The sequence below is a fragment of the Saccostrea echinata genome, unplaced genomic scaffold (genome assembly GCF_033153115.1).
Source record: "Saccostrea echinata isolate AGI-Se365-2 ecotype Australia unplaced genomic scaffold, CSIRO_AGI_Sech_v1 ptg000009l, whole genome shotgun sequence".
NCBI lineage: Eukaryota > Metazoa > Mollusca > Bivalvia > Ostreida > Ostreidae > Saccostrea > Saccostrea echinata.
Window position 1 is genome coordinate 14874532 of NW_026889758.1, and position 27997 is coordinate 14902528.

A 27997-nucleotide genomic window follows, 5' to 3' on the forward strand; every position below is an offset into this window, starting at 1 on the left:
AATTTTAAATGTCTGACTAAAATAATAATACAATATGTTATAATATGAACTTTTTTTTACAACAGTTTCGCATTTTAAAAACAAAAAATATGGAAATCTCAAGATTTTCACAAAAAGAAGAGGAGAAGCATTTTCAGATATGATGAAGGGGGAGGGGGGATTAAATTTTGCTCAGATCCAAGAGATATGAATAGAGGGGCTCCAATAACAACTCATTCATGAGCAAATAAAGGACTGTCACGAGAAAAACGTGAAAAAAGGCATGAAATCTGATGCTGAAAGTCTTCAATAATTTGATAATTGATGCTAAATCAAACCCTCTGTGATTGAGTGTATCTAATGGAGCTTATTATATTGACGTTGCATTTTACTCTTAAAATCTCTAGAATTCAGGAGCTTCTGGGGGTTTTGCCCTTGGACACATACCAGGGCTTTGCTCTATACATACTGGGGGCCTTAAGGTGGCTCCCTGACAAATTTTTCACGCTCTTTCCCTTAACAGAAATTCTTGGATCTGTACCTGAATAGTACATGTATATATTAATGTTATTTCGGGAATCAGTTCACTATATTTTTCAAATCATTTTGATTCATTATGGCCTTTCCACATTTTCTTACATTAATGTTGGGATCAGAAAAATCATCAACATATTGTTCAAATCTTACTAGATGTTCATGGTGAGATACTTTTGAGTTGGCACCTTGTAACAGAGGCATATAAGGAGCATAGGACATTAGCCCCCGTCACACATTCATGATTTTAGCCATGATCATTAAAGACTATATGCCGTCTTAGAAGTTAGATAACTTCACAGTAAAAACTGGACATGGCAAACTATTCTTACAGTGACACTACAATCATTTTTCAGCATGGTTATGGTTTGAGGACATTGACAGGATCATGTTAATATATATCACGTATCTTCAATTTGACTTCCATACAGATTAATAGAGTATCATAATGTTCTTCCAGGAAAAGAGTACAATCAGTCAAGGTTCGTTTAAGTTTCAGGCTACAAACTATTACGATCTTCCTATGTTTATTCAAAACTTTGACAATGACAAAGAAATCTACTAACCAATCCTCTCTCTCTCGCCGAGTTCACCAAGGTTAGCAGTGATTTTTTTGTTTGTTTTTTAAACCACCACCCCCTCCTTTTGAATTGGGAAAAATTAGCGACATTTTCCTCACATTGGAAGAATGAATTTATATATCATTCTTACACATGATTGATAGAGGTGATAGTTTAATGAAGCCATGTTTACATGTGTATCTGTCGGACACATTAATGAATGCCTCATAACAACGACCTTGTGGTGAAATCTGAGTGACAGATTCTACTTGACCCAGAACTTTACCATGACCTAAAAACATGGAAGAATGATCAGCTTCTACTAAACAGAATTATTATCAGAATTTAGGAATTTTGTTATATAGTTGAATTTATACAATACTTTACAAAATGAATTAAATGATTTCTGTGTAAAGTTATTGTGCCAGTATCAAACATATCTGTATTCAGTGAAATCCTTTGAAATTTGAATTACAATGTTTTTGAAAAAAAATATATTTTAAGTCATGAATATATTATTTTCATAAAAGAATATCATTTCGAGCGGTGAGAGGCAAAATAGGGAGAGGAAAGGTATTAAATTAGAACATGTATTCTACCTAAAGACATGCATCATTAAGTTATCAAAAGTCACACAGTTCCGTTGTATTGAGTAAAAGTGTTAATAGAAATATAGCATACCTGAATATGAAAACAGCTTATAAACCAATGTTGACATTGTTTTTTTCCGTTTGAGGATATAAAGCTGATTTATTTTTATCAGAACAGGATTCAGATGAGTTGTACAATTATCCAACAAGCCGTTCAATAATCGAGCAGTATGAGATGACACATAACCTTAATATAAGGACAAGGACTTAGATCAAAATCACAGGTAATTAATCGTATATTCTCTTTGTCATTGTATCTTTATTTGTTCTTATAATCAGACTAAAATCTTAGTTTTGATAATCATTAAATATCTCTAGATTTAATGTGATCAGACAGAATACAAGGTTTCTAAAGAACAGGATTTTATCATTGGTGGACTTGTAAAGGCCCTTATACATAAGTACATAGTACACAGTGACTGTACAAAAAGTTTGCAAATTGTCAAGGTTAGCCCTTATTTTTGAAACTGAAAACACAACTTCTAAGAAAAAATATTTTCTTTTTTGCACCCTCTAGCAGTTTTAAATGAAATGATAGATGAAGAATTTAAATCCACATATGTATTTTAAAGGAAAAGTCCATTTATACGGTTATACAGTGATTAAGATCAGTTGTTTACTTTCCTGGTTAGATTTTCATTGTAATCCCAAGTTTAAGGAAGCAGTCACACATAATGTACCATGTGTATAATTATATTTACTTAATTCTGTTAAAACTTTGAAATGTATATGAATTTCATTAAGCAATTAAGCTAACCCACTGGACTACACTCATCTAGAATGAAGTCATTACAGAATAAATTTTTTTTATTATAAAGATAGTTTTATACGTATATCAATTTACAATGGTTGGAATTTTAGAACATTTGTAATTTCAATGCAAACTTTAGATTAGAAGTGAATCTGTCATTTCAGCATGTTCAGGTGATAATTTAGATTATTTAAATTCAAGCTTGCATACAAAAAAAATTAATATGTAGTCAATATAGATCTACTTGGTGATTGATTGAATTTAAGTTTTATTGATCTGAGATGCTGTACTGGACTGACATAATTAAACTTTGCTGTTGGAGGAATTGCTTCATTAATTGATTATTGACAGGTAATGATGTAGACTGGTAAAAAAAAAAAAACCAATGTTGGCTGTTCATCAGCTGTCCATGCTGGACCCAACACTAGAAATCTACACCAATAATATACAACATAGAGAAAAATGAACTTGAGCTCATCGTACCACAAGTTCCAGGTAAGATCTCACTGTGTAGACCTCAGGTAACAAGTTAGAGATAAGAACTAGCTGTATAGACCTCAGGTAACAAGTTACAGATAAGAACTAGCTGTATACACCTCAGGTAACAAGTTACAGGTAAGAACTAGCTGTATACACCTCAGGTAACAAGTTACAGGTAAGAACTAGCTGTATAGACCTCAGGTAACAAATTACAGATAAGAACTAGCTGTATACACATCAGGTAACAAATTACAGGTAAGAACTAGCTGTATACACCTCAGGTAACAAATTACATGTAAGAACTAGTACAGATCTTAGGTAATAAGATACAGGTAAGAGCTATCACTTACTGATAGAAAGTTAATGAATAAGGCAACTTCTTAAGGGGTTTAATTGTGTTGAAGTTTGCTTCATCTATGGCCTCTAGTGCTTTGGTTTTTGTTCAGAATTTTACATAGATATACTAACAAAATAAATGTCTGTTTTTGTGTTAATATAAAAAGGTGATACAGGGGCGTAGCTTGACTTTAAATTCTAGTGAGGCAAAACCATACATGTACAGTAGCAGCAAGAAGTCTGGGCTGCCTTAAGCCCCCAGCAGGTTCCGGGTAGTGTCATTCGAGGGGTCACTCCGACAGAAAATGGAGTTGGGGGTTTTAAAATGCAATGAAATTTCATTTGCTATACTGGTTTCTTTATTTAAGACTTCAGCATGATACTACATATTGTAAAAGAATGTAAAAGAGTTTATATGTTTACTAAACTTTTTGAAACATTTAAAGGTGAAAGCGCATCTTATTAAACTCTTTTATTTCTTTAAAACTTCAATTCAACATTATAGAACTGCTAAAAATGTTAAAAGAAATGCCATTAGTTGTACGTATTATCTGCAGTGTATTGTTGATTATGGAAAGGGGTGGTGGTGGTGAAAAATCTAGTGAGGCAGTTGCCTCATTGCCACAATGGAAGCTACGCCCCTGTGATATTCTGTATGTACCTGGCATCACATGGTATGCAGAATTATCATTTCACCATGTTGATTATCCATAAACACCATAAACTATACACTGAATTTAAGTTTTAAATATTTATAATTTAAAAATTTAAATTATATTTTAATAATATTTTATTTTCATTGTAAATATTTATAATTACCTTCTACCATTCTGACCTTTTGTCTCTCTCCTAATCAGTGAATCTAATATTAGCCATGCCTACTGATTTTGTGCAATTCCACATGCTAATGGAATTGTTTCATTGATCTTTTCACATTCTGATGACTATTGAGTATGTTTTCCCTTTATTTCAAAGTAAAGGGTTAGAGATCAATTGTAACAGGCTAAGTGTTGATGTTTATGAACAAAATCACTGTGGACCTTACATCAATTATTTTTTAAATTTTTGACTTCTAAGCGGCATCTCTATCAATTGAAGCTGTCAATTTGGCCGGTAGCCAGTTCTTAGTGAAAACACTGGTTAATGGATCAAAGATCTGATTTTAATTTATACAATTTATAATTTTGACAAAGAGATGAACATGAGAAAGTATTAGTTTGCTTAAAGAAAATAAAAATTTGTTCTAGAAAATCAGGGGTTAATGGAAATATTTATGTGATGAATGAAAGAGCCCCCCCCCCCCCCCACCACCATATACTTAGTTAACATTATACATTGTTTTCATAACATTATTTTTTACAAGCTTAGGAAAGGTAACATAACCTAAGTAGCACTTGTAAAGTGTTTAACATTATTGTATATTACCTGATGTCATGCAGACAGGGCTGTCTTTTGAAGAAGCGTGAATTGAAATGAGTGTTAACAAGATGGACATTTGTGTTAGAGAATATTCTTAGTAGGGAGGTAATTGTTTTTCAGGCCTTGTTTTATCTATTTCCTGTCAATTACAAATGGTTACCTTTTTTTAATTACTTCTTTACATTTAATCAAGTTTTTAAGGTAGTTTATAGATTTTTCTTCTGCTGGCAGAGAGAGAGACAATATAAGAAATACTTAAAGTGTGAGTTTTAACCTTATAAAAATTTGGTAAAGTAAATTGACCATGTACTTTAACTGAAATATGTATATATTTTTTTGGATATACTTAATTTTATATTCATAATTAAGTATTCAGCCTTTAAAATGCACTTATATTGTTTGATTTGATGCAAGGTGTTATTATTAATTAATAAATGATGTAATTTACTTTAAGTGCATATGACATGTACGTGTAATGAATATATTGATAAGACGGTGTATGTGTGCCTGACTAGATTCTTATGTTACAAAATTGTGGTTTGCATTTTTATCATTTTTACCTCAAAATTGATCCAAGACAAATTAAAATTATTATTGATAACTTTTTTTTCAAAATCAAGGTTGGATGAGTTTTTTTAATATGATCAAGATTTGTTTTTATTTATTTACCATTTAATTAATTTCCACGAATTCCAGGACAGCTCTCTACCAGTTTTTGGAAAACCCAAACCTAAGATGAAGAAACCTGGCCGCCTTTTCTCACTAGTGATTGTAGTGTTGGGACTAGGGATCGTTCTTACACTGCTGAATATCTATGAACTTCATAAAATGAGGGAAACTGGAGTGTTACAACAGGCCAATATGCCACAGGTGGAGGGAAGGACCGGAAAATATGCTGTCAGGATGCCGGTAGTGTGGATTGAGGGCAAAAAGGTAGGTCATGTGTCTCATAGAGGAAGAGTTTTGTGTTTGTCTGCCTTGGTGTCTTGTTTAGTTCAAAATCAGCTCAAATCAAAAATATTAAAATCCAAAAGATTGAGAAAAATTGGATCATATTATTTACTTTATTTGCTGAGTAAAAGGCAGTGGCTTTAAAATAATTAGAAAATGTGTGTATTTAAGTCCTAGTAATTTTCATTTAATTATGGTGTGTTTAAAGAAAAGCAAAAAAAGAAACAATGTGATAACTAGGATGTTATTGTATTAAGTGGTTAAAAAAACATTCTTGGACAGAGCTAGATTCATTGAACATAGGAGATCTCAGATCAAGAAAGAGGCAATTTCAAAGAACATGTTACAAAGGGGTTTCCATTGTCATGCAAGAATAATGTTCAACTTCATAGTTTGAAACAATAGTTTCTCAAAAATAATCTTAAAATCTTAAAATAAGTCTTCTCTTTAATAAATCAGATATAGAATCTGAATTTAAAGCATGTTTTGCAGTACTTGCGTAGATATTAGGATATGTTGTACTTAATATATTTAAGCCTGAGTGTGGATATTTGAAGCATGATGAGGATATGTTGTATTTTATATATTTCAGCTGGAGACTTAATATTTGCAATATTTGAGAGGATAGGATATGTTGCATTTTATATGCTGCTATTTCATCTGGAATCTGGATATTTCAAGCCTGTATTTGCAGTTATTATGAAAATAGGCTATGTTTTGCTTAAATATTTCAGCTGGATTCTCAATATTTGAAGCAGGTGTTTGCAGTATTTGAGAAGATAGGCTATGTTGTGCTTTAAATATTTCAACTGGAATCTGGATATTTGCAGCATTACATGCTTGCTGTATTTGAGAGGATAGGATATGTTGTGCTTTAAATATTTCAGCTGGAATCTGGATATTTGAAGCATTATATGCTTGCTGTATTTGAGAGGATAGGATATGTTGTGCTTTAAATATTTCAGCTGGAATCAGGATATTTGAATCATCATATGTCCTTGCTGTATTTGAGAGGATAGGATATGTTGTGCTTTATATATTTCAGCTTGAGTCTGGAAACTTGAAGCATGTGTTTGCTGTATTTGAGAGAATAGGATATGTTGTGCTTTAAATATTTCAGCTGGAGTCTGGATACTTGAAGTATGTGTTTGCTGAATTTGAGAGGATAGGATATGTTGTATCTTATATATTTCAGCTGGAGTCTGGATACTTGAAGTATGTGTTTGCTGTGTTTGAGAGGATATAGGATATGTCGTATTTTATACACTGTATATTTCAGCTGGAGTCTGGATACTTGAAGTATGTGTTTGCTATATTTGAGAGGATAGGATATGTTGTACATGTATTTTATATATTTCAGCTGGAGTCTGGATACTTGAAGTATGTGTTTGCTGTATTTGAGAGGATAGGATTTGTTGTATTTTATGTATTTCAGCTGGAGTCTGGATACTTGAAGCATGTGTTTGCTGTTTTTGAGAGGATAGGATATGTTGTTGGTGATGGCGAGTCTGATTGGGATGTACTCTGGTCACATGAATATCCATTTGAACAGCTTGCCAAAAAAATCTCAGATCTCAAGCCTCATCAGAAGGTCTGTATTGTGTTAAAACATTTAAAACTTAGAAAACAATCCGAAAAGATTCTGCTTTAACATTTTCTCCAGAAGGTCAATAGAAGAGGAAGTTTTGCTCATAAAATCTCAGCCATGTTAAGGGTACATGCAGTAATTTTGTGTGTTTAACAAGTTACATTGCTAATAGTTTGATGACTGATATCTAGATGAAGTTCAATCAGTTTATTTGTTTAAGCATATACTGTAGATTGACAAATAATCATGATGGTTTTAATTTAACTATGTTCGTGATTCATCTTGTTTGTGCGAAATTAAACCCATCGTGATTGCTATCATTAGTTTTTAAAAACGTTTAATTGCTTTTAGGAAATTTAAATTTATTTCTTGCAGCGTGAAATGAAAACCATCGTGATTGGTACTTTTTGAGAAATCGTGAAATTTTAACACCGTGGAATTAAAACGACTTACAGTATATTAACATGTAGATTTATTATGATTATCTGAGAAATAATATTTAAAATTGCCTTTTATGACATTATTTGACATTTTCAATTTTTTTATCACCTGAGTATAGGTAAACCATTTCCCTGGGTCAGGTTACATAACCAACAAGGTCAGTCTGGCAGTCTCCAACAATCCTTACATACCCAGGGCTTTCAAGATTCCCAAGGAAAAGGACAAATTTTATCAATATGTAAGTCAGAGTGCAGTCAATCAAGTCAGATATACAATGTATAAGTTGGAATGCAGTTTATCAGGTCAGATGTGTAATATGTTAATAGGAATACAGTTAATCAGGTCAGATATACAATATGTAAGCCAGAATGCAGATAATCAGGTCAGATATGTAATATGTTAATAGGAATACTGTTAATCAGGTCAGATATACAATATGTAAGCCAGAATGCAGATAATCAGGTCAGATATGTAATATGTTAAAAGAATACAGATAAACTGAGAACAGCTAGACTTAAGTCAAAATTTCAAATCAATATAAATTTGGAATAATTTTGATAATCGAACAAATTTTTCATTGTGTGTTTGTATTTGAACATGAAACAAATGTGCAAGTTTTTCAACACGTGTGTGCAATAAAAAAAAATCAAGATTCTGAATATCAAAATTTTGACTGAAGTTCATTCTTAGTTTATGGCCTTGGGGCCAGATATACAGTGTGCAAGTCAGTTAATTCAGGTAAGATATTTAGTATGTAAGCCAGAGAGCAAGTAATTCAGGTCAGATATATATAACATGTAAGTCAGAGTGCAGATAATCAGGTCAGATATATAACATGTAAGTCAGAGTGCTGATAATCAGGTCAGATATATAACATGTAAGTCAGAGTGCAGATAATCAGGTCAGATATATAACATGTAAGTCAGAGAGCAGATAATCAGGTCAGATATATTACATGTAAGTCAGAGTGCAGATAATCAGGTCAGATACTGTACATGCACTTAAACTGGCGTATTCAAAATTTAGCGCAGTCAAGGGGTATGGAGTTGTTGGTGTAATCATGAATTAGCGCTACACATGTCCATGCTGTGTATTGTATTAGTAAATGATTTCTTAGCGGTATTCATATATTTAGCACATCGTTGTTCACGCGAAATCAGCTAAATTTTGAAGCCCGCTCTTTTAAGTACACATACAGTATATAACATGTAAGTAAGAGTGCAGTTAATCAGTTCAGATATATAATATGTAAGTAAGAGTGCAGTTAATCAGTTCAGATATATAATATGTAAGTAAGAGTGCAGTTAATCAGGTCATATATATATATTATATGTAAGTCAGAGTGCAGTTCACTGGATCAGATCTAATAAAACAACTTTACTTGGTTTCTAATGATTAAAACATCAGTAAATTTTTAGCTCTCCTGAACTGAAAGCTCATGCGAGCTATTCTGATCACATTTTGTCTGAAATCCATCCATCTATTTATCTGTCATTCTGTCTGTGTGGAACACTTTCATTTCTAGACAATATCTCAAAAATCCTTGAGCTTTTGCAATGAAATTTTATATCACATTGACACAACTCGCTATGGCCAAAAGAAGACCCCTATTGATTCTGAGGTCAAAGGTTATGGTCAGAAATACATACATTGAAAAAATGGTTTCCAGATGATTAGTTTTCTTCAAACTTTTTCAATGAAAATTTATATCCTAACTCTCAAGGTCTTAAAAAAGACCCTTATTGATTTTGAGATCAAAAGGTCAAAACTCAGGTTTAGAAATCATGCATCCTGTCTATGTGTAACACTTTCATTTCTGGATGATATCTCAAAAAGCTTTTTAGCTTTTGCAATGAAATTTTACACCATAACTCCCTTGATTTTGAGGTCAGAAGATCTTAGATCAAGCTTAGAAATTCATACATTGCAAAATCAGGTTTCCAGATGATTAGTTTTCTTCAAGCTTTTGCAATTAAATTTTACATCTGAAGTCCCAATGACTTAAAGAAGACCCCTATTGATTTTAAGGCCAAAATGTCAAGGTCAAAAATTTATATCTTGCCTAAAATTGTTTTCTGGTGATAACTTTAGTTCTCTTTGAGTTTTGCAGTATCATTTTATACCATTAGTCAATATAACTTTTGAAAAAACCACTCACTTAATTTTGAGGATTTCAAGGTCAAAAGTCAAAGACCAAGGTCAGAAATTCATATATTGCATACATAGTTTTCAGATGATAAAATTAAGTTCTTTGTTAGCTTTTGAATGAAACTTAAGGTCATGAATTTCTTTAAAATAAAAAAAGACCACTGTTGATTTAATGGCTTAAAGCTGAAAGGTCAAAGTTAACCTTTTTAGCTCACCTGAGCCAAAGGCTCAAGTGAGCTTTTCTGATCAAAATTTGTCCGTTGTCTGTCGGCGTCGTCGGCGTCGTTGTTGTCGTAAACTTTTCACATTTTCATAATCTTCTCAAGAACCACTGAGCCGATTTCAACCAAACTTGCCACAAAGTATCCTTGGGTGAAGGGGATTCAGGTTTGTTCAAATGAAGGGCCATGCCCTCTTTCAAGGGGAGATAATAAAGAATTAGTGAAAAATTAATAGCATCTTTTGAAAATCTTCTTGTCAAGAACAACAGAGCCAGGGAAGATGAAACTCATGTGGAAGAATTCTCAGGTAGTGTAGATTCAAGTTTGTTCAAATCATGACCCCCGGGGGTAGGGTGGGGCCACAATGGAGGATCAAAGTTTTACATAGAAATATATAGGAAAAACCTTTAAAAATCTTCTTCTCAAGAACAGCAAAGCCATGATGAGTCATATTTATATAGAAGCATGCTCAGGTAGTAAAAATTCAAATTTGTTCAAATCATGACCCCCGGGGGTAGGGCGGGGCCACAATGGAGGATCAAAGTTTTACATAGAAATATATAGGAAAAATCTTTAAAAATATTCTTCTCAAGAACAGCAAAGCCCTAATTGGTCATATTTATATGAAAGCATCCTCAGGTAGTGTAGATTCAAGTTTGTTCAAATCATGACACCCGGGGGTAGGGCGGGGCCACAATGGAGGATCAAAGTTTTACATAGAAATATATAGGAAAAACCTTTAAAAATCTTCTTCTCAAGAACAGCAAAGCCATGATGAGTCATATTTATATGGAAGCATCCTCAAGTAGTGAAGATTCAAGTTTGTTCAAATCATGACCCCTGAGGGTAGGGCAGGGCCACAATGGAGGATCAAAGTTTTACATAGAAATGTATAGGAAAAATCTTTAAAAAATCTTCTTCTCAAGAACAGCAAAGCCATGATTAGTCATATTTATATGGAAGCATCCTCAGGTAGTAAAAATTCAAATTTGTTCAAATCATGACCCCCGAGGGTAGGGCGGGGCCACAATGGAGGATCAAAGTTTTACATAGAAATATATAGGAAAAATCTTTAAAAAATCTTCTTCTCAGGAACAGCAAAGCCTTGATTGGTCATATTTATGTGGAAGCATCCTCAGGTTGTAAAAATTCAAATTTGTTCAAATCATGACCCCTTGGTGTAGGGCGGGGCCACAATGGAGGATCAAAGTTTTACATAGAAATATATAGGAAAAATTTTAAAAATCTTCTTCTCAGGAACAGCAAAGCCCTGATTGATCATATTTATTTGGAAGTATCCTCAGGTTGTGTAAATTCAAGATTGTTCAAATCATGACCCCCTGGGGTAGGGCGGGGCCACAATGGAGGATCAAAGTCTTAAATAGAAATATATAGGTAAATATCTTCTGATGAAGAACTGTAAAGCCATGATTAGTCATTTTGATATGGAAGCATCCTCAGGTAGTGTAAATTCAAGTTTGTTAAAATGATGACCCCCCGGGGATAGGGATGGGCCACAATGGGGGGTCGAAAATTTTACATAGGAACATATAGGAAAATATCCTCTTCTCAAGAACTGAAAATCATGTTTAGTCATTTTGATATGGAAGCATCCTCAGATAGTGTAAATTCAAATTCGTTCAAATGATGACCCCTGGGGTAGGGTGGGGCCCAATGGGGGATTGAAAGTTTTACATAAGAACATGCAGAAAAAATATTTCTTCTCAAGAACAGAAAAGCTATGTTTAGTCATATTGAAATGGAAGCATCCTCAGGTAGTGTAGATTCAAATTTTCAAATATTGACCTCTGGGATAGGGAGGAGCCACAATGGGGGATCAAATTTTTACAAAGGATTATATGGGAAAAATTTTTCAAAATTTACTCAAGTACAACAAAGCCATTTGTTATATTGACATGGAAGCATCATCAGGTATCCCCCCCCTCCCCCCCCCCCCCCCCCCCCCCCCCCCCGTAACCTTTTCAATACTGAACTGATTTGTGCTTTTGTGCTTTTGCCTAGCCAATGTGCTCAGGTGAGCGATGTGGCCCATGGGCCTCTTGTTTCTTTATCTACATTTCTTTCAGATTTTCCACCCTTTTCTCTTTTTCCTGAATCTTGCGACACAAATTACCTGAATAAGCTTGTTTTCATTTTTAGCTCACCTGAGCTGAAAGCTCAAGTGAGCTTTTCTGATCACATTTTGTCCGTAGTCCGTCTGTCCGTCTGTCCGTCTGTCCGTCCGTCTGTAAACTTTTCACATTTTCGACTTCTTCTCCAGAACCACTGGGCCATTTTCAACCAAACTTGCCACAAAGCATCCTTGGAAGAAGGGGGTTCAAGTTTGTTCAAATGAAGGGCCATGCCCTCTTCCAAGGGGAGATAATTAAGAATAAGTGAAAATTTGGTGTCTTTTTTTAAAAATCTTCTTCTCAAGAACCATTGGGCCAGAGAAGTTGAAACTTATGGGAAACCTTCATTACATAGTGTAGATTCAAGTTTGTTCAAATCATGACCCCCGGGGGTCGGGTGGGGCCACAATGGGGGATCAAAGTTTTACATAGGAATATACAGGAAAATTCTTTAAAAATCTTCTTCTCAAGAACAACAAAGCCACAATTAGTCATATTGATATGAAATCATCCTCAGGTAGTGTAGATTTAAATTTGTTCAAATCATGACCCCCGGGGGTAGGGTGGGGCCACAATGGGGGATCAAAGTTTTACATAGGAATATATAGGAAAATTCTTTAAAAATCTTCTTCTCAAGAACAACAAAGCCACAATTAGTCATATTGATATGAAATCATCCTCAGGTAATGTAGATTCAAGTTTGTTCAAATCATGACCCCCGGGGGTAGGGTGGGGCCACAATGGGGGATCAAAGTTTTACATAGGAATATATAGGAAAATTCTTTAAAAATCTTCTTCTCAAGAACAGCAAAGCCATGATTTGTCATATTGATATGAAATCATCCTCAGGTAGTGTAGATTTAAGTTTGTTCAAATCATGACCCCCGGGGGTAGGGTGGGGCCACAATGGGGGATCAAAGTTTTACATAGGAATACATAGGAAAATTCTTTAAAAATCTTCTTCTCAAGAACAGCAAAGCCATGATTTGTCATATTGATATGAAATCATCCTCAGGTAGTGTAGATTTAAGTTTGTTCAAATCATGACCCCCGGGGGTAGGGTGGGGCCACAATAGGGGATCAAAGTTTTACATAGGAATATATAGGAAAATTCTTTAAAAATCTTTTTCTCAAGAACAACAAAGCCACAATTAGTCATTTTGATATGGAATCATCCTCAGGTAATGTAGATTCAAGTTTGTTCAAATCATGACCCCCGGGGGTAGGGTGGGGCCACAATAGGGGATCAAAGTTTTACATAGGAATATATAGGAAAATTCTTTAAAAATCTTTTTCTCAAGAACAACAAAGCCACAATTAGTCATTTTGATATGAAATCATCCTCAGGTAATGTAGATTCAAGTTTGTTCAAATCATGACCCCCGGGGGTAGGGTGGGGCCACAATAGGGGATCAAAGTTTTACATAGGAATATATAGGAAAATTCTTTAAAAATTTTCTTCTCAAGAACAACAAAGCCACAATTAGTCATATTGATATGGAATCATCCTTAGGTAGTGTAGATTCAAATTTGTCGAAATCAAGACCCCCGGGGGTAGGGTGGGTCCACAATAGGGGATCAAAGTTTTACATAGGAATAAATAGGAAAAATCTTTTAAAATATTTCAAGAACAGGAAAGCCGTGATTAGTCATTTTGATATTGAAGCATCCCCAAGTATTGTAGATTCAAGTTTGTTCAAGGCATCCTCCAGTAGTAGGGTGGGGCCATAATCTGGGATCAAAGTTTAACAAAAGAATATATATAAGAAATATCTTAAAAAATCTTCTTCTCAAGAACAACAAAGCCATAATTAGTCATATTGATATGGAAGCATCCTTAGGTAGTGTATATTCAAGTTTGTTCAAATCTTGAACCCCCCCTCCCTTCCTTCCCCCCAGGGTAGGATGGCAGACATCTTTAAAATTCCGTTTCAAGAACAGCAAAACCATGATTAGTTATATGAATATAGAAGCATCCTCAGAAAGTTTAGATTTAATTTCATTCAAAACATGGCAAATGGGGATAGGTTATGCCTAGAACAGTTGATCAAAGCTTTCCGTATGAATATATAGAAGAAGAAATCTGCTGACAAAGAACAGCAGGGCCATATTGACTCAGGTGAGCGTTGTGGCCCATGGGCCTCTTGTTTTAAAAAGGTTTTCTAAATATCACTTAAAATTATATTTTTGTCACCTGCATTTATACTCATTTCATATATAGGATACACTAAAAGCATGTTGTTAAGTACATTGACAGGATATATTTACAAGGCGATTAAATAAATTGTGTTTTGTACATGCATGAATAATTAATGGCATTTTATTTAATGGAAAATTCTTTAACTCTTTCTTTTTCTTTTTCTTTTTTTTACAGTTAAATAATCTAAAAAGATATAAGAGGGCACAATTTTGCATTAAAATTGATGACTTTTTTAATATATACTTTTGGGGGCATTTTTTACAACTTGAACCTTAGAAAGGTTGATTGGAAATAGGGTGACCCCAAACAGTTCTGAGGAAAAAAGTATTGACCTATCTTCTGTAAACAAGAAAAGAATTTTCTTCTCCAAAACTGCAAGGCCATGTTAGTCATATTGAAGCATCCCCCTAATGTGTGGATTAAGAGACCCCTTAGAGTTAGGGTGGAGCCATAATATGGGTCTCAATTTTTATGGAAATATAACAATCTTTTAAAAAATCTTTTGAAGAACAGAAGTACATTTACTAAGTTTACTCAGGTGAGCGTTGTGGCCAACAGGCCTCTCGTTTTTAATTGTTTCCTATGAAGAGACTGTCAGTTTTGTTATTTCATTGTTGCCCTTATTATTATCATGAAAGCTTATTTACAGGCAGAGGAGCACCCAAACACCCTGTGGGTCCAGAAAAGGAACAGTCACAGAGGAATCAAGATCAAACATGTACAGGGTCAGTACTATAAGTATCAAGATTAAACATAAACAGGGTCAGTACTAAAGGAATCAAGATTAAACATGTACAAGGTCAGTACTGTAGGAATCAAGATCAAATATGTACAGGGTCAGTACTGTAGGAATCGAGATCAAATATGTACAGGGTCAGTACTCTAGGAATCAAGATTAAACATGTACAGGGTCAGTACTGTAGGAATCAAGATCAAATATGTACAGGGTCAGTACTGTAGGAATCGAGATCAAATATGTACAGGGTCAGTACTGTAGGAATCGAGATCAAACATGTACAGGGTCAGTACTGTAGGAATCAAGATCAAATATGTACAGGGTCAGAACTGTAGGAATCAAGATCAAACATGTACAGGGTCAGTACTGTAGGAATCAAGATCAAATATGTACAGGGTCAGAACTGTAGGAATCGAGATCAAATATGTACAGGGTCAGTACTCTAGGAATCAAGATTAAACATGTACAGGGTCAGTACTGTAGGAATCGAGATCAAATATGTACAGGGTCAGTACTGTAGGAATCGAGATCAAATATGTACAGGGTCAGTACTCTAGGAATCAAAATTAAACATATACAGGGTCAGTACTGTAGGAATCAAGATCAAACATGTACAGGGTCAGTACTGTATGAATCAAGATCAAATATGTACAGGGTCAGTACTGTAGGAATCGAGATCAAATATGTACAGGGTCAGTACTGTAGAAATGGAGATCAAATATGTACAGGGTCAGTACTGTAGGAATGGAGATCAAACATGTACAGGGTCAGTACTGTAGGAATCAAGATTAAACATGTACAGGGTCAGTACTATAGGAATCAAGATTAAACATGTACAGGGTCAGTACTGTAGGAATCGAGATCAAATATGTACAGGGTCAGTACTGTAGGAATCGAGATCAAATATGTACAGGGTCAGTACTGTAGGAATCAAGATTAAACATGTATAGGGTCAGTACTGTAGGAATCGAGATCAAATATGTACAGGGTCAGTACTGTAGGAATCGAGATTAAACATGTACAGGGTCAGTACTGTAGGAATCGAGATCAAATATGTACAGGGTCAGAACTGTAGGAATCGAGATCAAATATGTACAGGGTCAGTACTCTAGGAATCAAGATTAAACATGTACAGGGTCAGTACTATAGGAATCAAGATTAAACATGTACAGGGTCAGTACTATAGGAATCAAGATTAAACATGTACAGGGTCAGTACTGTAGGAATCAAGATCAAATATGTACAGGGTCAGTACTGTAGGAATCAAGATCAAATATGTACAGGGTCAGTACTGTAGGAATCAAGATTAAACATGTACAGGGTCAGTACTCTAGGAATCAAGATTAAACATGTACAGGGTCAGTACTGTAGGAATCAAGATCAAATATGTACAGGGTCAGTACTGTAGGAATCAAGATTAAACATGTACAGGGTCAGTACTGTAGGAATCAAGATCAAATATGTACAGGGTCAGTACTGTAGGAATCGAGATTAAACATGTACAGGGTCAGTACTGTAGGAATCAAGATCAAATATGTACAGGGTCAGTACTGTAGGAATCAAGATTAAACATGTACAGGGTCAGTACTATAGGAATCAAGATTAAACATGTACAGGGTCAGTACTGTAGGAATCAAGATCAAATATGTACAGGGTCAGTACTGTAGGAATCAAGATTAAACATGTACAGGGTCAGTACTGTAAGAATCAAGATCAAATATGTACAGGGTCAGTACTGTAGGAATTGAGATCAAATATGTACAGGGTCAGTACTGTAGGAATCAAGATTAAACATGTACAAGGTCAGTACTGTAGGAATCAAGATTAAACATTTACAGGGTCAGAACTGTAGGAATCGAGATCAAATATGTACAGGGTCAGTACTGTAGGAATCAAGATTAAACATGTACAGGGTCAGTACTGTAGGAATCGAGATCAAATATGTACAGGGTCAGTACTGTAGGAATCAAGATCAAACATGTACAAGGTCAGTACTGTAGGAATCGAGATCAAATATGTACAGGGTCAGTACTGTAGGAATCAATATCAAACATGTACAGGGTCAGAACTGTAGGAATCAAGATCAAATATGTACAGGGTCAGTACTGTAGGAATCAAGATCAAACATGTACAGGGTCAGTACTCTAGGAATCAAGATCAAACATGTACAGGGTCAGTACTCTAGGAATCAAGATTAAACATGTACAGGGTCAGTACTGTAGGAATCAAGATTAAACATGTACAGGGTCAGTACTGTAGGAATCGAGATCAAATATGTACAGGGTCAGTACTGTAGGAATCAAGATCAAACATGTACAAGGTCAGTACTGTAGGAATCAAGATTTAACATGTACAGGGTCAGTGCTAGGGCTGTGTATTGAGCAAAGAATTTCAATACGATACGATACAATATTTTATAAAGCGATATGTGATATATTGGATACTTTAGCATGTCTATCAAAAAACTCTTGTAAATCATTTAATGCATAAAATTTATAAAAAATGAGTGTTTTATAAACCATTTCAAAGTTCTTGTCTAATACTCACTGTCATTACAAATTACACTTCAAATTCAAACTTTTAATGACTGTAAAACCAACATGTTTAAAAAAATTACCTATGCATTTTATAATAATTATTTAAGGTGCCCTATCTCCTTAATGTTTAAACCATTATTGATCTGTTTTAATTCAGAACAGTCAAGTATAATCTTTGGTGATTGAAATTCCTAACTTTTTCACAAAATTATAAGAAAACTGCCTGCCCGATACGTATTGGAAGTTATTTCTTCGATACAATGCATTCTTGAATATCGATACGTATCGATATATATCAGTATACAGCCCTAGTCAGTACTGTAGGAATCAAGATTAAACATGTACAGGGTCAGAACTGTAATAATCGAGATCAAATATGTACAGGGTCAGTACTGTAGGAATCAAGATCAAATATGTACAGGGTCAGTACTGTAGGAATCAAGATCAAATATGTACAGGGTCAGTACTCTAGGAATCAAGATCAAATATGTACAGGGTCAGTACTGTAGGAATCAAGATCAAATATGTACAGGGTCAGTACTGTAGGAATCAAGATCAAACATGTACAGGGTCAGTACTGTAGGAACTTCCCTTGTCTATTTACAGAACTAGACTTGTCAGATGAAGGCTCTTTTGTTCAGGTGTTTGTTGATCAACCATTTCTTATTGATGGCAGGTAAGATATGTTTGCTGTTCACTTTGGTTTCTAACAAATATAAAGATATACGTAGTTTTTTAGTTTCTTCCAATGAGTAACAAAATAGTTTGTGAGAATGAGTGTTATAACATTTACTTTTATCCTGTTACATTGTTGTCCAGCTACTGAGAAGGTGACACAAGGAAACAAAATGTACTTGACAATATATGTAAGTTGGTGAATGTTTAACAACATATACAATATTTCTAAAAAAAAAAAAACAAATATAAGAATTTTGGTTAGTTATATAAGAATTATTTTCACACTGAATTGTCCACAGATTTTTCCATTTTCCCAAGCATAACAAGGAACACAAGGTTGATGTGACATGTCAATAGAGGATGCTTACTCCTCCTTGGCACCTGATCCCAACTTTGATGTTTTTAGAAGTCTGTGTTTATGTATTGTTCCAGTGGACTTTTGAACTTGATCACTATTTGTTATTTTCATATTTCATTGATGTGTATATGCACAGTGAATAAAATATGAAGATAATGTTCAGTATTCAATCTCAAAAGTCCAACGAAACAATACAAATTTGGAGCAGAGCAAACACGGACCTCAAAATTTAGAAGTGGGATCAGGTGCCATGGAGGAGTGAGCATCTCCTGCTGATCTGTCACACCTGCCTGTGCTCCTTGTCATGATCGGAAAAATCTGTAGACAGTTCAAGGTATAAATAATGGTCTAGCAATTAGTATGAAAAACGTCAGTCAGCATTTGACTCAATGATAGGTTGTATGTGCTGACAAGGTCATTGTATCGACCATAAAACTTGCGAAATGATGACTTCAAACGAGACTATTGATATCCTTGTTTCATTAACTTGTTTGTCAATAGCTTGCCTCATTTTAGAAATTGTTCATACTTAGAGCATTCTCTTGTGTATCGAATTAACTGAGAGACATAAACCCCATATGCAGGTGATAAGGGTATATTGCTGCTTTAGTGAGGGAAGTTGAAATCATGTTTATCATAAAGCTTTGTTGTTAGGTTACCATTAACGTCTTTTTCTAGTAAAATATCTAAATATGAAACAGATGTGTCAGACTCTGTGGTATCTTTTATATCAAGCTCACTGGGATATATCGAGTCTACATATGAATGGAAGTATCTACTGTTAATTGATAATACCGCTGTTAAGGAAAGTGGAAAATTTGTCGTGTATCAATGAAAAATATTTAAAGTACAATACAGAAAATTTACAAAGGTGAGAAAGCAAAACCAACTCACTTGTATTGTCAGTCCATGCTCAATGATGTGTGCAGAGTAAACAAATTGAACACACCCAGTAAAACGTAAACATTAACAATAACAGAGCTTGTGCCCAATGTTTACAAACACAAGGTGTTTGACGTGATGTTATGAAGAATGTTTTTGTCATTGAATTTTAAGAATTTTCATGTGAGTTCAATCCATTAAACTTGGATATTTTTTAATAAAAATAGAAATTTCAAATTTTAAACAAAAACAGCAATGCAACTGTGCCCAGGCAAAGTAAATACAATTTTAGTTTTTGTATTTTCCTAAAGAATACTTTATAGCTCTAAGTAAATACAGGGTTGCCACTAGTGCCATATTTTGCAGCTATTATTGTGTACCTACAACTTTGTGTCAGCCATGCTGCATGAACAAAAATGAAAGTAGCCTATCAGTAAAGTGCAAACATCTCTGTCTTCAATGTGCCTGTTACATTATTTCGTTTGCCATTTTGTTATAGATTATAGACAGAAAGACCAATTCATTATGACCAGTGTATTTATTAAGTTTTTTGTGCTTTAATTTAAACAATATGGCATAAAATACATACGATTGACTGGAAATGACTTGTATTTGGAGACTTCATTGTATGTTTTTGTAGGATGTAGGATTTTAAGAAAAATTCAAAATGAACTCAGTTGAAAGCTTAACCATATTTCTGACCTCTTTCTTATACAGATATGTATTGTGATTTTATAAATTAAAACTGATTACAGAAAGTTTGACATTGGAGTATACACCATATTGACATCCATAGATCCACTGAGAGTGTATACTCTAGAATCTGAGGCTTTATTCAGGTCAGTATAACTTGACATCAAAGAGAACATCATTTTGACATCCATAGTATATTCTAGAGTCTGAGATTATTCATGCAAATTTCATGCAGGATTATCTTGTGAAATATTTTTAATTTAAGCTGCTAAATTTCTACATTCGATATTGGTGAAATGTTTCACTAAGTTATAAGCCTCAAACTGACCAGTATGTCAGATATTAGACTCTCTTAGGCACTAATGCACCTCGGACTGACTAATATCTGACATAATGGACAGTTTTTGGCTTATAACCATTACATACTACCAGTAAATGAAATTAAAAGCTGCAAAGATTCTGGTCTAATACTGGCACCATGCAATGATGCATGATTGATAATTTTTTTCTTTAATTGTAAAATATATATGTAGGACTCGTGCAATGGGATTCCAAAGTCCGATGGTCACGCCAGAGTCCGATGGCTGCACCAAACCCTGATGGTTTGTGACGCCAAAGTCCAATGGTGCCAAAAACAATTAATACTTGTGACGTCATAGTACTACTGCGTCAAATTGCAATGCCGTGCCATGCCAAGATCTTTGATACAAATAAATATAATATGCAAAGACTAACCCTAACCTCTCGGATAGGTGCGAGACTAATCCTAATCGGTCAAAAAGTGTATAAGTACTATAACCTAGATATCTTGGGTGGATCAGTTGAATATTTTGCGAGGACTAACCCTAAATCTCTCGGGTTGGTGCAAAGCTATCCCATAATCAGTTCTATAGTGTGCAAGGACTAACCCTGATCAGTCGAGTGGTGTGCAAGGACTAACCCTAATGGCTCTGGTGGGTGCAAGCAATAAGCAAAATCAGTAAAATTGTATGCGAGGACGAATACTGAATTGATGGCTTTTGAATGCAGGACAACAATGTCGAGGATTGAAATTGGAATATTGTGAGTCATAAATGTTGATTGTTTCTCTGCACCATAGGACTTTGGCATATCAGACCATCGCACTTTAGTGCAGTGCGTCTTATAAGAAACGAGCCATCAGACTATGGCAAAATCATTCGACTTTGGCGTCCGTACCGACATCAAACCAATGGGGTTTGGCGCAGACCATTGAACTTTGGCGAGACCATCGGACTTTGGCATGACCATCGGACTTTGGAGTCTTACATATGTAATATACACATAGATAGAGTCTTATGTTAATGTGCTAAACATATGTTTAGCAGAGCATTTTTTCATCCTAGGTATTGATACCAATTTCCATCACTGATAAAAATTAACTTTTCTGCATTGTTGTCATTGCACAGTTTTTCTCATTTGTATACAAAATGTCCACTGAATGAAGTTCTCTATCATTGTTATAGTTAAGTAAATAAACAAATTTGGTTATGTCAATTTTTAGCTCTATTGCAGTGACATTATAGTATTTGTAGCTCTATAGCAGTGACATAATATTTGTAGCTCAATAGCAGTGACATTATAATATTTGTAGCTCTATAGCAGTGACATTATAATATTTGTAGCTCTATAGCAGTGACATTATAATATTTGTAGGTTCTGTTCCCAAGATTACTACCCTTTTGATGCCCGTAACATTAACAAGTACGTTGTTGGTGATGCTTACATGCCAGTCTGGGAGGTAAAATCTGTATCTTGTTTATTTAATAGAAATCTGCAATCTCCAAACTTCTGGGGTCCATTTTACAAAAGGACTTAATACTAACACCAATAATTCTGGCATTGTCTAACATCTTGCCTACCTTATATTTTTTATTAAAATTATTCTTTAAAAATATTTTTCTGTGAGTCTTAAAAATTCTATATACCTTTATCAATTTTATTAAAGGAAGAAAAATACTCAGTATTCACAAAAACATACTCTGGTCTTAGTCATAAGTTCTTTTGTAAAACAGCCAGCCAGTATTGTAGTCTACCTAAAAGTTGAACATTTTAGCTCGTCCTAGTCCAAGGCTCTGCTCTAGTGAGCTTTTCTGATGGAAATTTGGACTTTGTATGTTGTTGTTAGCGTCATCATTAACTTTTTCAAAATTTCATCTCCAGAATCACCATGCCATTTTCAACCAAACTTGGCATAGAGCATCCTGGGATAAAGGAGATTTAAATTTGTTCAAATGAAGGGCCACACCATCTTTCAAGAGGAGATAATTAATATGAATTAGTAAATATTCATAAGAACCAGCTGGCCAGAAAAGAATAAACTTATGTGAAAGCTTTGTTACACAGTGTTGGTTCAAGTTTGTTCAGATCATGACACCAGGGGATAGGATGGGGACACAACAGGGGATCAAAGTTATGCATAGGAATATGTAGAGTCAAATCATTAAAAGTCTCTTCTCAAGAACAGCAAAGCCATGATTAGTCGTATTAATATGGAAACAAGTTTCTTCAAATCTTCAGGTGGTGTAGATTAAAGTTTCTTCGAATCATGACCCCTGAGACCATGATAGGAGATCAAAGTTTTGCATAATAATAATTAATGATTAGGAAAAAAATCTATTAAAACCTTCTCAAGAAGCCATGATTAATCATATAAAAATAGAAGCATCCTCAGGTAGTGTAGATTCAAGTTTATTTAAATCACGACCCCCAAGGGTTATATGAGGCCATTTGTACTTGAAGGGGATTGAGTGATTTATAAAGGAAAGTTTACTGATTATTTATTTCATATATATAGATTCCATCCCTGAAGAAGTTGTACAGAGAATTAAATTTCAACTTTAAGGAATCATTTGATGCTTATTTGGAAAGTCAGGGTGAGGAATATATATTAAATTACTGTATTTATGTAAGTTAATGTACCGCAGACTTGTTTCCTTAAGATCATGTTTAGAACTATTGTATTCATAAAATTGAATAGGACACACTTTTATGTAGTTCTATAAAATCAAAATTTGAATACTTATCATACCCAGACACATGATACTTGGTTTATCTTTTCTGTTTCCAAATGAATGCAGCAAGGGAGATAACTTTGACTTTGCCTTGTAGGTCACAATGCTAAGAAGCTGTGGAGAGATATTTCTGCTGCCATCAAGACTGTTTACTTACAGAAGGAGGCTGCCATCATTTCTTCTGCAAGTAAATACTCATCTTCAAGGTTAGTACAAAACTTGTTTTGAACATATTTTTTTTGACAACAAGTCAAAGGGATTGGACACAAGTTCCAAAAACTTAGGTAGTGCTTTCCTCAGTACAAGTAATTTTATGTTAAACAATGGCTATAAAATACACACATATTCTCTATAAAATGTAACTTGCAAGTAATAATTTAGTACTTATACTGTTTTGCAGAAATTTCTTTGAAATGGTTCGATTTGATTTTGCCCTAGATGAGGATTTAAATGTGTACCTTATGGAGGTAAATGATAGACTGTGTTCAATGTTAAAGGATAAATACATGTATATTATTTTCATAATCTATAGCATTTTTGCTATACACTTTTGTTATCTGTTAAATTGAATAAAGCATGTGATTGTGGTACATTGATTATAGGTATATTAAATCATACTAAACATGGATAAAATAAATTTGTGCCTATATCAAATGAACATTTTTTTTCCCAGTAGGAAAAAGGAGAGAAAAAATAATGGACACAACAGAGCAATATTATCTCTCTTTGGCAATTCACTATTATAATGTTTTTCTGTTCATGTGTGTAATTTCCAGGTGAACATGTCTCCTAACCTGTCCTCAGGTCACTTCCAGGAAAATGCGGAGTTGTATGAAAAAGTTGTGTTCAACTTACTAAGTGTTGTCTTAGTCACCAGGCCAGTCAAAAATGACTTCTCTAAAAGGTATCCGATTCACATTTTTCATATCTGTTCAGTAATGAGATCAAATTTAATAATACATGTATTTCTGTTTTCTTGGCAACTCTCCATTCTGACTTTTAGATAAGTAGAATGGCTGGATTTCTGACAAAATCACACAGGACCTATTGGTGTTAACTTAGATAATCTTGTTTCTTTTTTTTTTACTTTGATCTCTTTGAGCACAAAATCAATTATTTTCTTTTCCTAAAAATCCAGTTCCTGTGAAAAAAAATGATACTAGGTTACACCTGAGTTATACATGTAGCTCACATAAATATCTACCTGTGTAATAAATATGAGTCTATAATTTAACAAATATACCAGTTATAATGTCCAGTAAAAGTTTTTACAGACAGACTAACAAACAGACAGTGATTGCTAAAATGTAATTTTTCTGCACCAATTTATATAGATTTTGCAGTCGGTATGCTTATATTTCATTACATCTACATGTATAAACTGTATTGAAATATACAGTTATGATCTATTTTGGGGATTGTCCAGAAATATTGTACAGTTTATATACCGGTAATATGAATTCTTATCCAGAAATATTGTACAGTTTATGTAATACAAATTCTTACGAAAAAGAATGTTAAGTTGAAGCATCATACTATAGTAATTTAAGATCTGCTTCTTTTTTTAAACCCCCACTCCAAAGGAGAGCGGGGTATACTGTTTTACCCTTGTGTTTCTGTCTGTCTGTAACAAATTTTCCTCGCAGTTTTCTCAGCAACTACTCTTTGCAGATGCTTGAAATTTTAGCACAATCTTTGTTTAGGCATGCCATATGGTGGGATTCATTTTTGTACGAATCTAATGTCAACTTCTTGTTTATCCATGCATCTGTCCATAGCAAATTTCCATCACAGTTTTTTCAGCAAAAACTCCTCACAGTTCACATGAGAGCGTATATACACATCAGAGCGGGGTATTAGTAGTGAGCATTGGCTCACAGACTTCTTGTTTTGTTCTGCGTATACATCACCACACCTATATTAAGGATACCAGGTAGGAATTAAATGAATTTCAAAGCTTTGTATTTTGTCTTTGACTTAAGTTCGGAGGATGAAGCAAATATGAGGGTCTCAGACAAAGATATATCTGTGTTCCCAGAGTGGTGCCTCAGTAAATCATGTCTACATAGCTGCAGGGAAGAGGTAAGTCAGTTTTATAATAGCTGCAATGATGTACAGTAAAACACACTTATAGAGAATACGCTTATGATGAATTGACTAAACTATAGTGTAAACTTAAGGGATATAACAAATTTCGCTTATAACAAAGGAAAATCGTCCATCCCTGTCACTTCATTATAAACCTGTTTTTCTGAAGTCCCCCTCAGTTTTGTTTTTATCTGAATGGAAAGGGATACTTTATCACAGCTAGTTTTATACATTCATGTCACATTCTTTGAACATGATCTGTATCTACAATATATAGGATTTCCAAGGTTTTGTGATTGGATGTGATTTTTATGCAACATGCATTATGTTTTCTAGCCTGAGTCCTTTGGCAAGGGGATATAAAATAACCCCCAAAAATGGGGGAAAATGTCCATTCACTAAACAGGGATTTCCTTGATCACATAATTCTTGCATGAGCTAGTCCGCACACACTGCATAATGTCAACAATATGACACTTCTAGGATATAATATGAAGAGACATAAAAAGTGTTTCTTCTTTAGTGTTATTTTTCTTTTCATTAATTTTATAATAAGGAAATCTACCTCAAAATTAAATTTTTAAAACTGCACACATATGTACATTAATTGATTGTAATTGTTGGAATGTAAAGTTTGGGATATGAAAAAAAAATATCTAATAACTGACATCCATTATCCATTTTGATAGAGGTTTAAAACATGATCAAGATAATGATAATACATGTAATATAAATACATGTTGATATAAGCATTTCCAATAAAAGAGTAACTTGATAAAATATGGAAGTTTGTTTTGTAGATGTGTAAGTTATGTAGCCAATGTGTGTCTCTGACAATGAAGAAAACACTGAAGCTGGCATATTTAGAGCATATCAATAAAGGAAGCTGTGGTCGTGTCCTTCCACAGAAAATGGTAAGCTCTCTGACCAAAAGTAAAAGCAAACTAATGATGTTAAAAAAGATACTTCATTAGGGAATGTTAGAGTTATCTCCCATACATTGCAGTCTGTATCTGGCTTATTGAAAAAAAAACATTCTTTGAAGGTGGAAACTTATTCAGAGTCAAAAAATAATGCAATAGTGGTCTGTGTAAAACATTGTAGTAGCATTTCCAAATATGATTTAATGTCTGCATTAGCATAGAGTATTTTAGTATGTAAAGTACAGTTGGAACTTAGATATCTCGAATGTCAATATCTTGGTTATGTCCAAGGGATTTGGAATCTCTACCCATACTTAACAGTACTAGTATATATTTCACTGGTCTATCAGGTTTTCTACATGTATACATTTCACTGGTCTATCAAGTATTCTACATGTATACATTTCACTGGTCTGTCAGTTATTCTATATGTATACATTTCACTGGTCTATCAAGTATTCTACATGTATACATTTCACTGGTCTTTCAAGTATTCTACATGTATACATTTCACTGGTCTATCAAGTATTCTACATGTAACATAGTCTATCAAGTATTCTACATGTATACATTTCACTGGTCTATCAAGTATTCTACGTGTATACAATTCACTAGTCTATCAGGTAATCTACATGTATACATTTCACTGGTCTATCAAGTATTCTACATGTATACAATTCACTAGTCTATCAGGTATTCTACATGTACACATTTCACTGGTCTATCAAGTATTCTACATGTATACATAGTCTATCAAATATTCTACATGTATACATAGTCTATCAAATATTCTACATGTATACATTTCACTGGTTTGTCAGGCATTTTACATGTAAATCAATTTTATCCTGCTTCTGTATCTTTTTATAATAATTTATTTTCAAGAATTTTGAAATGATTTTGTTTGTTTCCATTTTATCTCTTTAGACTAAGGAGTTTGCTTTAGAATGGTCCCCCTCAACTAATGACCCAGAGTTCCAGAGTCTGAATAGGAGGAATAAGTTAATGTACATGTGGTTTGTTGGCAAGTGTAGACAGAGTGCTGCCTGGTGTTAAACCACACAATCAATCACCCTAACAAAAGAATTAACCACTGAAACAAAAACTGCCACCAAAAGACCACACTGCAATACAGTCGACTTCAGAAATGTTAAAATTCAACAAACAAACACATTATTTTTTTCAATTTGACCCAAGTTCTAAATTAGCAAAATTGGCCATGTGAGCATAATGTTTTTAAATTTCTATCTGATCTAACAAACCATAAACAAACCTTAACCAATTACATGATTGATCATAACAAAAGAATACACATTATTAGCTCAGCGGACCAATAATTTACTTCAAACTAAAAGATAATTCAATAGAAGTGATTTCAACAATGTTTTATTGCAAAGTTCTATTTCAAAATAAGCGATTTTGATATATTACGTGGAATAGGCTGTAATGGCATTTAATCCATAAAATTTGGAAGAATTTTCAACAGAGGATGAAGAGTTTATCCAAAAGAATGCAGAGTAATTTATTGGGCCAGAAAAAAAATCATTTGTTTAAACCAGTGATCACCTACTGGTCTCATCATATGCTGTGATATACACTGTACTTGTTTTTGTAAAAGAGAGACTGAAATAATGTTATAGGAAATATTTTTGATAGCTGTTTTTCTGTATTTTATTAAAG

At 34.0% G+C, this 27997-nt stretch overlaps 1 protein-coding gene across 1 annotated transcript; it reads left to right on the forward strand.

Annotated features, from left to right (window-relative positions):
* Positions 1-1845: 1845 nt before the first annotated feature.
* LOC133181842 (probable tubulin polyglutamylase ttll-15) lies at positions 1846-27996 on the forward strand. The gene is made up of 16 exons (XM_061316468.1): positions 1846-1947; positions 2826-2969; positions 5406-5642; positions 7096-7251; positions 7808-7927; positions 15040-15115; positions 18270-18339; positions 20337-20420; positions 21949-22033; positions 23090-23168; positions 23404-23512; positions 23707-23773; positions 24083-24210; positions 25289-25388; positions 26195-26308; positions 27245-27996. Exons 2-16 carry the CDS (start codon positions 2937-2939, stop codon positions 27371-27373), a joined length of 1587 nt encoding a protein of 528 aa, XP_061172452.1. The 5' UTR covers positions 1846-1947; positions 2826-2936; the 3' UTR covers positions 27374-27996.
* The last annotated feature ends 1 nt before the right edge of the window (position 27997 follows it).

Coding starts and splice junctions, on each gene's coding strand:
- LOC133181842 (XM_061316468.1), top strand. CDS start 2,937: ATGAACTTGAGCTCATCGTACCACAAGTTCCAG. Junction 7,928..15,039: donor AGGACAAATTTTATCAATAT/GTAAGTCAGAGT, acceptor GCTTATTTACAG/GCAGAGGAGCACCCAAACAC. Junction 15,116..18,269: donor CAAGATCAAACATGTACAGG/GTCAGTACTATA, acceptor GTCTATTTACAG/AACTAGACTTGTCAGATGAA.